Raw genomic sequence first — 13,629 nt, 5'->3', positions numbered from 1 at the left:
TAGGGTCATCCAAACCAAAAAATCTTTTGGTGTTCCTAGTGCAGTTGGCTAAAATACTTTTTTAATTAAAAAGAGTCATCTGAAGACATCATTGTTGATATAGTATCCAAGCCACTCATAATATAATTTTGATTATATAAACCAACAACATTACAATTTAGCTTTCTGTACTTTATTTAAACAAGCATTCATTAAAAAACAAAAACAAAACAAAGATTGACAGTAAGGTTATAGTCTATATTGTCTTTAATTAATCAGTTCTGTAATGTTCTAAGTTAAAGGTAATGACGATAAGGAGGCTTAACTTTAACATTACTCTGTCCACAGTGTCAACAACTCTCATATCAGCATAATACATATAATGTATATAGCGAAATAGACAGGGTTTTTGGCTTGTCAGATCACTCTTGATGTACATCACTTTTTTTTTATATAAAAAATTTACTGAACCAATGATGATTCTAAAAAAGAAATACGACCGGTAGTCTACTGTTGCTGGAGAAACAAACACAACTTTAATGCGTAACTGATTGACAGATAAACTGCGCGCTCTTATTTCAGTGCTGTTTTTAATTTGAGCTTACAGTTTGTACATTAGGTTAAAGTTATAGAGGGTAAACTTTATTATTCAGCTGAACTGGTCATGTAGACTGTTTCAAACACTTCCCTTACTCCATCCACGCACTAAATACACTTCCTTGAAAGAGCGCAGTTTTCTAAAGCGTTTGCTTTGACTTCTCGGGTAATGTCAATGGATGTTTTCAAAGCATGTGTTCAGATGCGGCCAAAATTACAACAACAGTGGTTACATATAAATATATTTTAATTGTTTAATCACAGTTATTGCTATAGGTGCAACCAGTAGTCGCTGGATATAGAGACATGTCCCATAGCATTCCTACTAAATTCCATGCCCTTGGTTACAGATATAGTGGTATGTGTTTCCCCCCCTGTTTTACACTGCTTGATCAATCAGCACTGAATAGTAACTGAACGTGAAACATGTTTTTTGGCATTGTATGGAAGTAAATTGTGAAAAAGTATTTTTAAATTGAATTGTGAGTATACGTTTGATATGCACAAGGTTACAGGGTTTCTTGTTGTGAAAGGCTTCTGAGGTGATTGATATATTTAAACCAAAACCATAGAAGGAACTATAGGGATCCGTTCTCAGGATCTAGTGATTATTTTATTACTGATATGCCAAAAGTTAGCAGCTGGTTGTTTTAGCTATAAACGGTTTGGTAAAAAAAAATAAAGATATCTTTGTAGATAAATATAAATTGTGCCTGATTGTATGTACATACAATTGTATGTAAATTGTATCTACATATGAATTTCTATAGGCAGATGCTATTTGCACTAACTGAAAACATTAGTAACTAATTACACTGTGCAAATAACAAACAATATTTTTTTGCAGCTTCACAGTATTAAATTAAAATAATACATCAATGTTTGTTTCTAGTGGAAAACGTCCACGTTTGGTAATGCTGATAAATAGTATTGTTGATTGATTAATTAAATTAAATATCCCCAAATATCCCCAACTGAGCAAGCCAAAGGCAACAGTGGCAAGGAACCGAAAAACTCCATCAAGTGACCTAATGGTGTCCTAAAACTCCATCAGGTGACCTAATGGAGAAAAAAAAAAAAAAACCTTGGGAGAACCCAGGCTCAGTCGGGGGCCAGTTCTCCTCTGGCATTGGATAGAGGCCGGATTGTAGTTTGAACTGTAGGATTATATGAATGCCTGGCTGAAGAGATGCGTCTTTAATCTAGTTTTAAACTGGGAGAGCGAGTCTGAGCAACGAACAGTATCAGGAAGACTATTCCAGAGTTTTGGAGCCAAATGTGAAAAAGCTCTCCCTCCTTTGGTGGTTCTGGATATCCTAGGTATGACCAAAAGCCTTGAATTTAGTGATCTTTAAAGAGCGCGATGGATTATAGGGCGATAGAAGATCCGTTAAATAGACTGGAGCTAAGCCGTTTAGGGCTTTATAAGTCAGTAGCAATACCTTGTAATTAATACGGAGCTTTATAGTTAACCAATGTAGTGATGATAAAATTGGTGTTATATGATCATATTTTCTTGATCTAGTAAGAACTCTGAAATAAGAACTCCAAATGGCCTTTACTATTTAAGTTTGTATTCATAGTTTTACATGTTATACATGTTTTACAGTAAGTTGACTTAACTGTATTGTTATATAATTGTTGGCACTGGCACTTATAAACACTAAATGGGTAAAAATTGCAATAAATAGGCTTAGTTTTGGAGCCAAATGTTGGAGTTGGAATAAATACCTCTGTTTTTTTTTTGAGAAATAAAAGCCAAATGCTTGATCATTTTACAGCCACATCATTTTCGTTATGCATTATTTGTTTTGGTTGTTTAAAAACACACAAACATTTTTTATCCGATTAATCGATCGATTAAGTGCTAGATTAATCGATTACAAAAAGAATCGACAGCTGCAGCCCTATCGTTTACACTCATCTTCTTCTTCTACTTTTTCCAGCGTGCGTGCAGTTGAGAATATGCATCGCTAAACATACGTCACTCACTCCATTGCTCTGATTGGTTGTAGGTCTATCCAATTGAGTGCAATTATTTTATTCTATGCTTCGTATTATCCCCATATTAACGTGCATTTGGGAATATGGACGAAACTTTTGCTGTTGAACTGATTTAGCAACTTACTGTAAAAGCATACACCAACAACACGAGAATGAACCAATATAATTCTAAATATGCAAATTGATGTTTGAGGTTTCAAAATCAAACTGTTGGCTATACCATTTCTATCAAAGATGTGGCCAAACATTACATATTAAGTGCAATTAAACATTAGATAAACAATGGTTTGCTCTTGATGTAAAGTGTAACAACAATCGTCAGGCCTCTGGCGCCCTCTGCTGGCATATTATAATGCCTAATATACATAAGTTCATTGTTTATACATTTTTTCATGTATTTTAATAGTTGTTGAATAAAACAATATGTTTAATCACTTTTGATACTTTATTTGAACCAATTATTATTGCCTCATGTGTTATATGTATTTAAGTCATACTGAAGGCTATTGTTCACTTAGATCTATCTTTATTACCAAAAAATATATAAATTAAAATAATTGTTACTGACAGCCCTAGTTAAAACATTTGAAAATGCACCTACATTGTTTTGCATTTTGTGACAGACTATTTTCCTATCTTATATTTAGTCATTTTTAATTTCTTGAAAATAATAGGCTATTAAAATACTTTCTTGTCACCTTCCCCTGAAAACAATTTGGCGAATAGTTTCATGTTGTGTATTCAGCCATGGTCAACTGTGTTAATTAAAATTCTTACCACCATCAAAAGTAAAAACTCAGAATGACACAGTCCAGAATATTATGTTTATAGATTATAATTAATGAATGTATCTGTTCAACAAGTTGTTGTTAAAAATTGTGTAAATGACATAAAATTGCGACTTTGATGGTGTATAATTTGCATAGTCCTCATCTCCAGGAGAAAGTGAGTGAATTATTTTTTAATATTTTTTAAAATTATGTTTGTAAACAATTCAGAGATGACATAAATGACGTACAAAACTGTTGTATACGATACACAATTTGTATCAATTATATATGCAATGTCATCAGAACACAAGAAAATAAAACAAACAATGATTGATAAGAAAGATAACAAAGAAAAGATAAGAAAAGTTAGGGAAAAAACAGTGGGTATTAACAGATATTAATTTATTGTTGTGGCAACATGTTGCATCTGTGGTACAATGTAGCCCTACTTCTCAGCGACGTTGGTGTCACGCGTCTGCGGTGTGACGTACCCCTTCTCTCGTGTAAAAGTACACGACTGTCTCCTTCGGAAGGTTATCCGTGGCACTATCCACTCGCCATATGCAGAGGCATTTTCTTTCCTGGTTCGGTTGAAACACGCCCCATAATCACAGCCCAATGGAGCAGTATCAGACTCACATTCTGACTAGAATCTGAGTATGACGACGTCAGGCTTCTAGTTATCAGCTCTGTGTCTTTTTTCAATTTATCTAGTCCAACCAGGCAATGGTGGGAAGAGTTTGGAGTTTCACTCTAATAATAATTTCTAAAAATATTTTTCACAATCATGTTTTTCTGTAAAAGTTTTGATTATATATATCGTTTTTTTTTGTTTTTTTTTTATAATGAATGAGTAGATGTGTGTATTCAAAACAAAGAGATGTTTTATATTAAATTTAGTTTATTTCAGAACAACAACGTTTTCAAAACATCAACAAGCACATTTTCTCAATAAAATAATTAGATATAGTTTTCTCTATATAGGATAATTGTACAATATTTTTGCATTTAAAAAAAAATGTGGTATATTCAAAATGTACAAATACATATACATTACCATATGTTTGTGTAATACATGTGTATGAAATTATCCATGCATATTTATTTAAATATAAATGTATTATTAATTTAATTAATATAATCATCTCTTTTAAAAGGACTAAACTGAGAGATTGATGTCTGTTGTGATGTTTTTATTTCTTTTCATAAAGATGTTTTTGTGATTTCTTTTTATTTAAAGAAATTAAATAATTAAAGGATTAAAAGATACTTAATGAAATAAAGAAGAAATAATAACAGTAAAAAGTTCTAGGTCTAATTATGGCATATACAGTAGTCAACATTTGAAATGGATCAATACCTTTCATCAAAGTTATACATGAATTTTGAACAATATCCGGTCTTGTCTTAGGACAACTTTGATGAACTTTTTTGATCCACTTCAATTGTTGACTTCAACTTTTTACCGTTATTATTTCTTCTTTATTTCATTAAGTATGTTTTAATCCTTTAATTATTTAATTTCTTTAAATAAAAAGAAATCACAAAAACATCACAAAAAAAGTTGTGAAGTAATCCATCTAAACTCTTTGTTAATAATATTTTATTTAAAAATATGCACACATTCACTCTTTTTTGTATGTCTAATATGTAAAAAAATAAATAAAATAAAGGTTGTCTCGTCATTCAGTGATAAATGACATCATTTAAATGATTGCATATTTTCAATTCAAAATGGTGAAATTGCATTAAAAAGTTGAAAAGTTTGCATCGTTAAACACATCCATCTTAAACCTGTTGTCAGATATTAAATGTTTAGCTACTAATATCCTGCCACACACACACTCTTTCACTTTTAAAAACTAAAAGTGTCTCATTGGAATTCACATTAATCTTCAGTGAACATTAAGCCCCGCCTTCTTTGATCTGATTGGTCCATCATTTTGACATTGACGAGCGCTGTTAGACCGTTGAGGCAGAAAAGCCTAAAAACGCTTTAGATGATTTAGTTATTACAGAAGTGTTGTACTGTTAAATGTGTCAAAAAGGTGTGTGATGTTCCTATGGCAGTGTGAGTGGTGAAATACTCTTCTCACAGATCCATTGAAAAGCTGAATCACATTTAAAATCAAGCCATCCGGTTAAAGTTGACCACGTAGGGTAATGATACGCAGTCAGAGCACAGTTCTCTCCTGTACCTCCATTAGGCTCTTTTTGAGCTTTATCTAAATTGCCCCAGAACCTGAAACAGATCAGCATTAGATGTTCAGTGCTACTTTCTGTGTGATATGATACTGACTGTAAGAATTATTTATTAGATATGAATCAGTTCAGTGTTTTCTCACTCAGAGGTCAGTGTGCTGTTATCAACCCATTTCCATGTTCCCTCCACAACACTGTCAGTCAGACCAATCCAGACTGCAGCAGAACCAGTCATTTTCTTAACAAAATCCTGAACAAATGAAACAGTTGCACATTTATATCATAAACAGACAAAAGATGCATTTCATCTGTCCATCTCTTATAGCTGTCACACACACACTATCTTTCACTCACTTGTTCTTCTCTGTTGTTTATGATGATCAGATCTGCTCCTCTCTCTGTACAGTATCTTCTGCTCTCAGTCCAGTTCTTCGACTCATTCGACATGTAGTAAAAACTGGATTTATAGTAAGTCCATCCATCTGTAAACAACCAGTTTAGCTGTTAGCTCTTTATTCCCATTACACTCACCTATCAGTAACTTATAACAGATAGTAAACTCATAGATTATGAACACTGAATGTTACTGCACAACCCAACTACATCATATTTAAAAAATGTCTGCTGTATAGAAAATAACTACATTAAAGAAACTTTACTATAACTCTGAAGATAATTTCTTAGCTGGTCTCTCTCATTGGTCAGGTTTTTGTTCTTTATGCTTAGCTGGTCTCTCTCTTCTGTGAGTCTGGTATTGTTGGTCAGTAGCTGCTCTCTCTCTTCTGTGAGGTTGGTAATGTTGGTTAGTAGCTGATCTCTCTCTTCTGTGTAGTTTGTGCTCTTTGTATGGATGTGAACACACAGCACTATGACTGCAGTCAGCAGAAGAACACACAGCAACACCAAACACACTGCAGCTGCTCTGGAGCTTCTGTTTCTCACAGAATCACTTCCTGAAAATGGCAGATATTATGCTATCTATTTTCTTCTTCACTTAAAACAATTTACATCAACTTTTATGAGTAAACGTATTAGCAGTTAATTTCAGTTACCTGTGTGTTGAGGTGTTTGGGTTTTCGCTGTTTGGGTGTCGAAGTCCTCCGTGTCTTTCTTATGTTTCATGTCTCTTACAGCCTCAGCAGTGATGTAGATATCAACTGTCTTCTCTATTCTGTCTTCTGATTCCATCATTGAACCTTTATCCATACCATCATTCACAAGCCCAGACATTCTTAGTGCAGTTTGGATGTATTGGAAGTATTAAAGCTCAAATCTATAAAAGTCAAATCTAACTAACTAATATCTCACCCGAAGTGCATTTTTGTGCTCCTGATGTCTGTCTGTGTGTCTTTGGTAATATTTCATGTATTTATGTAAAAAGGAACTTGCAACATGTAGGAAGTTAACGCAAATGTCACAATTTTCTGCAATGGGATTGGTTAACTTGAAGCAGTGACATTTTTAGTGTGGCTGTGCAGCACCTTTTATTAACAGATGTGATATATACTGTATATATATATATATATATATACAGTAACACTTTCTCTAAGGCTGTCTATCAGAATCAGGGGAAAATACTTTACAAACTTCACAACTTCTCATTCCATTGTCAGATGATCAAGCACATAAGACAGATGAACTCAAATTATGATTTTGGTGAAGCAAATGCTCTTAATTTCTCTTTTATTCAATTGCTCAATGGCATGTGACTCATGGGTTCATTTAAATCAAACAGATATTGAACGCACACAGTGTCAGACATTCTTCTATATTAGAGAATGGCTGTAACTACCGGCTGTCAAGATGCTTCATCATGGTCGCTTTGTTCTGCGACTTCAGAAAAGCTAAACTCAGCAGGCAAGCCAGCTAAAACTATTATGTTGCTAAACTGTCAGACAACTTTTCCCTCCTCTCTGTCGTTTACTTTCTCTTCGTCTCTCAGAGCAATTTCTCCCACCTGAGGTTTTAATTGTCGGAGCAACCGAAGCGACGTGACAGAAGTCATTTTGTGGTCCATTATGTTTGTATGCAAAAGACAGGCCCAACAATTAGCATGTCACTGAAAAGCATTGTTCTACACTTCCCAGTCATTAAAGGTAATCTTCCTGAAAAATGCGCTCTTTGCTTCAGTCATCACCTTCATATGGGTTATATGTCTCTTAAGGAGCTATATTGTGAAAAATCCGATTATTAATCAATTTTAAAGTAAAACATCTGAATGTCTTTAAAACAATATCTACATAAACAAGAACTAAGTGTTTTTAGTCTGTTTAAAGCTTTATGTTTTAAGCTTTGTGCTTTAAACAGACCAAAACACTTATTGTATTATGCTTTTTTTGGAATGTATGTGGAAAAATACAATAGTAATTTTGAAATTAATTTCTTATTTTGACTTTTTAATAATTCCCTTGACAATCATAACCTGACAGCTATTATTGAAGCTTTTCCAGTTTTTATTTATTTATTTTGATCATATAAACAATCAGAGAATTGCATTATTTATGTTTTATATTTGGGGTTCCTGAGATGGCTACTGTGCACAAAAATAATAAAACTGACAATTTGCAGGTTTTTAATCGTCAGTGATATACAGTAGTATACACTTCCATTCAAAACATTTGGGGTTATAAGGATTTTTTTAAATAAATTTAACAGACAAATTTATTTGATCAAAAGTGACAGTAAGAACTTTTACATTGGTAAAAAGATTTCTATTTAAAATAAATTATGTTCTTTTAAACTTTTTATTCATGAAATAATCCTGACATAAATGCATCATGGTTTTCACCAAAATATTAAGCAACTGTTTTAAACATTGATAATAATAAGAAATGTTTTTTTTAGCAGGAAATCAGCATATTAGAATGATTTCTGAAGGATCATGTGACACTGAAGACTGGAGTAATGATGCTGAAAATTCAGCTTTGCATCACAGGAATAAAAAATAAAAAATCTGAAAACATATTTTAGATAGTAATAATATTTCACAATATTACTGTTTTTCTGTATTTTAGATAAAGTTAGGATGTAGTGAAAAGCTTCAAAAAATATATGTGGTTAATATAATTAGGTTATTTCATGAAAATATTACGGTATCAGAAGTGCAATTTCCCCTTTTCACTAGTATTTGCATAAGATCTAACTTTATGTACAGTAAACCACAAATTAGAGGAAGTTGATCTTGGCACCATTCACAATGTACACAACAGACTGATTGTTTACAAATGATAAGGACTCTATTTCTCATACAGTGTTTTTCTAATAGGAAAACAATATCGTAAGAGGATTTATATTGTCACATCTTACCATTCGGTACCAAATTGTATTCAATGGAATATGTTGAATCTAAGAGGTGTGGTGTTAGCTATTCCGAATTATACATTCAGTGTCCTTTCCCACAGTTTTTCACTGTCAGTCAATCTCAAACACTGTCTATACAGAGAGGAAATTTAAAATGCCCCTTGCTTATTTTCCAACAATTTGATTGGCTGCTACCCTGGAGCGTGTATCAGGTCTTTGTCTTGGTTGACAAGAAGTCAGGCATGAAGGATATGACATTGTAATGAGTCACCGTTATCGCGGCCATTAGAAGGCCCGCACGCCGAAGTTTGAGTGACTGGTGTAGGAATGCAGACGCTAACAGTCCGCGTGGATCCATCAAGCTCCTGCCATTGTTCGCCCGCATTAGGGGCAGCTTTCTAATGGTAATTGAGTTTGTTTCGTTTGCCGAAAGCAGGAAAAATGCCACCGGCTCCACTGATGAGGGTCCTTGATTAGACCTCAGCTTTATTTCTCATTCTTTTTACACAACTGGAGAGAGCGTTTCACATAAGTGATGAGACAGGCTCTCTTCAGCAGGACCCCAAGAGGGAGTTTCGCGGTCCCAGCGGGTCCCCGTGCACGCGTAATGCGGGAGCTTTATGCTGATGTGAAATGCCAAGGGTGCAGGCAGCCATCCATCATTGTTACGGCTTTGGCTTCTGTTTGGACTCAATGCAGGAGACACATTTTATTCCCTATATTAATTATTTTACTCATTGCGGCTTTAGTTACTTGCTTTTGTTGCTCAGAACAGATTTTTCAACTCACGAACATCTGATAACACGGTGCGTTTTACCGGTAAATGTTAACCGATCGCATAGCCTCCTTCCCCAGATATTAGTGGCTAATTATCCAGCCCAGGTTCTACCAAAATTGTAGCAAAACTCCAAATACCTTCCTATACATACAATAGGCTGCATACAATTCACAGCAGTTTCCAACTGAAATGTACACTAGAGACTGTAAAACAGCCAAAACTTTTATTCTTTTTCACACAAATTATGATTAAAGGGGGGGATTATTGATTAATGCATTTTCACGCAGTTCTTTGCACCTCAAAACACTTTTAGCATAGTGGATGATTTGTAAAGTAATACTGTCATGCACTTCTCCAAGACACAAAGCTGTAAACATACAACATACAACATTGTCATACCCATTACCATGCCAATCACTCCGAGAGTTGTCATGACAGATATGCATTTTAACATTTTCTGAAATAGTAAACTTGTAGAAACAAGGTAAAATAGCATGTTTGCTCCAGCAAATTATTATTTTATTTTTTTCTTACGGTTTCTTTTGTGAACACTATCGGTTGTGATTAAGGTTGGGCACATTGTTTTCAAACGCGACCTTTTATTCACATTCACCTTTTAGTGCCACTCATCAGACATTTCATTTCTGAATTACTGAGATATGCGCATGAACTAACATAACAAAATGTTGGCACAGTCACGTTTATCTGTTTTGGAGAAATTTGAACATGCTTTTGAGTGCCACACAATGGAGAATCACACAACACGTGCAAGAAGCAACATATTACTGTATCAATTTGCTAAAATGTTGACACAGGTGCATATTTTTCATAAGTCTGGGTTGTAATTTTCCGGATCAAAAATCTGCCTCAATAAACCAACGATTAGACGAGAATATAGCAATGGACGAAGGCATTGTGGGAAACATAATGGTGGAGGATGTGTCATATCTCATAGCAATAAACATCTAGTCAGTGAATGGAAAACTCTGTTTCTTATATGAGTATATGAGTTGAAGAGGTCAGAACTCATCTGGAAAAGAAAACGAAACGGTAAACTGATAAACAAAGTGTCCTTTAACGTCAGCAAAAAGGTCACTGCGTGTTCGTGCTGAAGAATATTGAAGGGCTGATTTGTAGCAGTGAACTTTTGCCTACAAATTTAAATCATTAATACTTGTCCGTAAATGTCAGATCGGTAATAACACTCAAACCAATAACATGAAGTTGTTGTTAATGAGTTAAAAGCAATACAGTTAATGAGCTCCTTTATAATGACTTGTGTTATAATGGGATGCTCAGCTTCTTCTTAAGTCTGATATAATCAAATATTATATTTCACAAAGGTGCAATATGTTTCTCCAGCACACAGTGTGCAATAACAATTGAATATTACTTTAAGCTATTGAAGTCTTTTATTCCAATAATTCAAGTGTTAGACATAAAGTGAAGCCTCACTGGACTGCCTGAGTCAGTACTGCTGTTCCAGCCATAGTTGAAAGCAATATCAGATGTCAGCGAAACAGCAGTGCCCCATAGACTACAGTAACTGAAACTGCAGGCTAAAAAGAGTGAATCAAGTGTTAGACCGAGTCTCATCTGCTTTAAAGTATTAAAAGTCCCCCAGCGCTGCCTGCAGACACCCACCCTTACACGAAAACAGTACGCCAGCATTTCCAGCCCACCTGCTGTAGCATCTAGAGAAACGTTTTTACCAGGCCTGTTGCTATTTTATGCCGTTTAGAAGAATAAAAGAAGTCATCAAACCTGTGAAATAGCACAAATTGAAGTGTGGGACCAAACAATGTTAAAAAACAATCCAAACATCACAATGTGTGATCAGCCTGATCCATTCAGGAAGTGTTTGGCAAGTAACCACACACAGACTGGCCTGAAAACACTGCTCTGCTGTGATTAATGTTGTATGGTAAAAGACTGAGGATGTCCTGAATAATGCACAATCCGAGGGGTCCGTTTTCGCAGCGACACTGCGTGTGGTTACAGTATGACTGGAAAGATGTTTCTGCTGACCTCGATTTCATCCTCATGCACAAATCCCAGGTGTCTTTATGCTGTCAGACGCACACTAAATTGCTTTATCAAGTGGCCCCTTATGTATTTATGAATTCTGTGTGTGGATCGCGTGCCGTGAACGAGGGCCTGCGCTTCTGTGTGGGAAATGAATAATAGACGGAGTGGAAGGGGAAATATGGACGAGTTATACAAACAGGCCTTGGGGTGGATGAAGGCGGATAAACTTCCCCTTCATCCTTCCTCTGACAAACCGCAATTTATTATGGTAAATATGGAAGGTGAAAGGCAGAGATATTTTTTTCCTTGTCATCTAAAAGACGCTTTCTTAGAAAACACCTCCCTCCTGCGACGGACCATCTTCCCTCTTTCTCTCTCCGTCTCTGTCTTTCCCTTTGAGGGCTTCACGGTATCCTCATTACAGAAAAGCCGACACACAGTCGCACGGCTGCTCTATCGGCATCGATTTCACCGGTCATTGATGAAGAGCCTTCCCTCAGGAGTCGTCAAACTTCAAAACTGCGCTCAGAAGTCTTTGTTAGCGAGTTTCCACAAAGTGACACAGTGAAAAGAAATAAAAGTAGCCTGAAAATGAGAGGCCAGGTCTTGTTATGAAATATTGACAGTCTGACATTTGCTCTGTATGGTCTGTGTTTTCATTCTGTCTTTCCTTCCTCTTTAGATCCAAAGAGATGAATACACCACACTTCATCTTTTCTATTACTGGCATTCACTATGAACCAACTTATATTTTTTTCAATATTTATAGAAACTTTTTAAAAGGGATAGTTTATTTTTTATTTTTTATTTTTATGGATAGTGCACTGAAATTCAGTTTTTTTTATTTATCCTCATGTCTTTTTATAACCTGTTCAAAATATCAGAATAAACCCGTTCAAAAATACTGTATAATATATGTTAATACATATAATATAATATAATAAATATTTTTTTATTTTGGATAAAAAATTATATATATATAATTTGTTAATTGAAATTATAATACAATATAATAATTTGAATAATAGCTACAATAAATATCTCTTTTTTGAACAGGTTTGTTCTGATTCAGCCTGAATGAGCCCCTCTTTGAGCAATTAATGACTTTTTATTTTCGGTTCTTCTTATTTTATTACACTGATTGTGTCTGTGGATATCTCCCATCCTTGATGTGCAGAAAAATTATATTTTATAGTCAACGAGCCTCTGCATATGCTGCATATACCCCCCATCCCCCATCCATCTATCCATCCATCCATCATTCACAAGATCACAAGAACTATTCATTTGAAGAAACAGAGCGAAATGTGTGGGAAAAAATATATGTGGTTGAGTAATGGGCATGCCCCAGCTGTCTGTCATTCTTAGCAGTACCTGTTTGACTCCACTCGTTTGAAAGATTCATGATTTCTATATCCTTCAGCTTACTGGAAATTGGAAAATGTAACACCAGCACATAAGAGATTTTTTTTTTAATGTCCAAAGTGTCAGTGTTTTATAGAGCTGCCGACTGCTCCAGTTGCTGTAGGGGGTCCCGGGTTTCACTGAACCGCTGTGTGAAACAAGGCCTGGGGAGACGGGTGGAATATTTAAAGATCAAAGTTCTATCCTTTTCACTCTGTCTTTTAAGAGAAATGTGGCAGAATGTGTGAATGATTGAGGCATTTGTACATTGTGACCTCGGGCTGAATTGTTGCATATTGACTAGAATGTTTGGTAAAATGGTGCGAGTGTGTATTGTATTGGTCATTTGTTGAGTCAGAAACATTCTCTTTTATAATTTAGCTTCATCTATTTACTTGTTCTCAGTTAATTTATTGCAATATATTTTACTATATCTAGTCATTTGCAATTTTTCTGCTTACATTGTTAGAATTGTTTTAGAATTTTTAATTAAATTTTGGAAAGAAAATAAATATATATATATATATATATATATATATATATAATATTATTATTATTATTATTATT

The 13,629-nt window shown here is 34.6% G+C and overlaps 2 protein-coding genes across 14 annotated transcripts in view; one reads left to right on the top strand and one right to left on the bottom strand.

The window, feature by feature from the left end:
• Positions 1-6,990, bottom strand: part of LOC309489029 (C-type lectin domain family 10 member A-like) — a 36,319-nt gene extending 29,329 nt beyond the window's left edge. For 4 of the 11 annotated variants that reach the window (XR_014202320.1, XM_082157538.1, XM_082157533.1 and 1 more), the window contains exons 1-3: positions 6,605-6,928; positions 6,212-6,505; positions 5,907-6,034 (exon numbers count right to left, since the gene is read on the bottom strand). Coding sequence is in view for 9 of the 11 variants with exons in the window: in XM_082157538.1 (XP_082013664.1) it covers positions 5,907-6,034; positions 6,212-6,505; positions 6,605-6,782 (600 nt within the window). In the remaining 2 variants the exon portion in view is untranslated. Of the gene's footprint in view, positions 1-3,557; positions 4,803-4,906; positions 5,254-5,354; positions 5,593-5,695; positions 5,803-5,906; positions 6,035-6,211; positions 6,506-6,604 lie in introns of those variants that run through there. The other 7 variants (XM_082157534.1, XM_082157536.1, XM_082157537.1 and 4 more) reach the window with 5 other exon arrangements.
• The window catches only part of cadm2a (cell adhesion molecule 2a), a 500,950-nt gene that overhangs the window by 379,571 nt on the left and 107,750 nt on the right, over positions 1-13,629 (top strand). The window lies entirely within an intron of this gene.

Source organism: Leuciscus leuciscus (assembly GCF_965113295.1).
Source record: "Leuciscus leuciscus genome assembly, chromosome: 24".
Lineage (NCBI taxonomy): Eukaryota > Metazoa > Chordata > Actinopteri > Cypriniformes > Leuciscidae > Leuciscus > Leuciscus leuciscus.
Note: the sequence above shows the minus strand (reverse complement) of the source record. Positions and strands in the feature narration are given on the sequence as shown.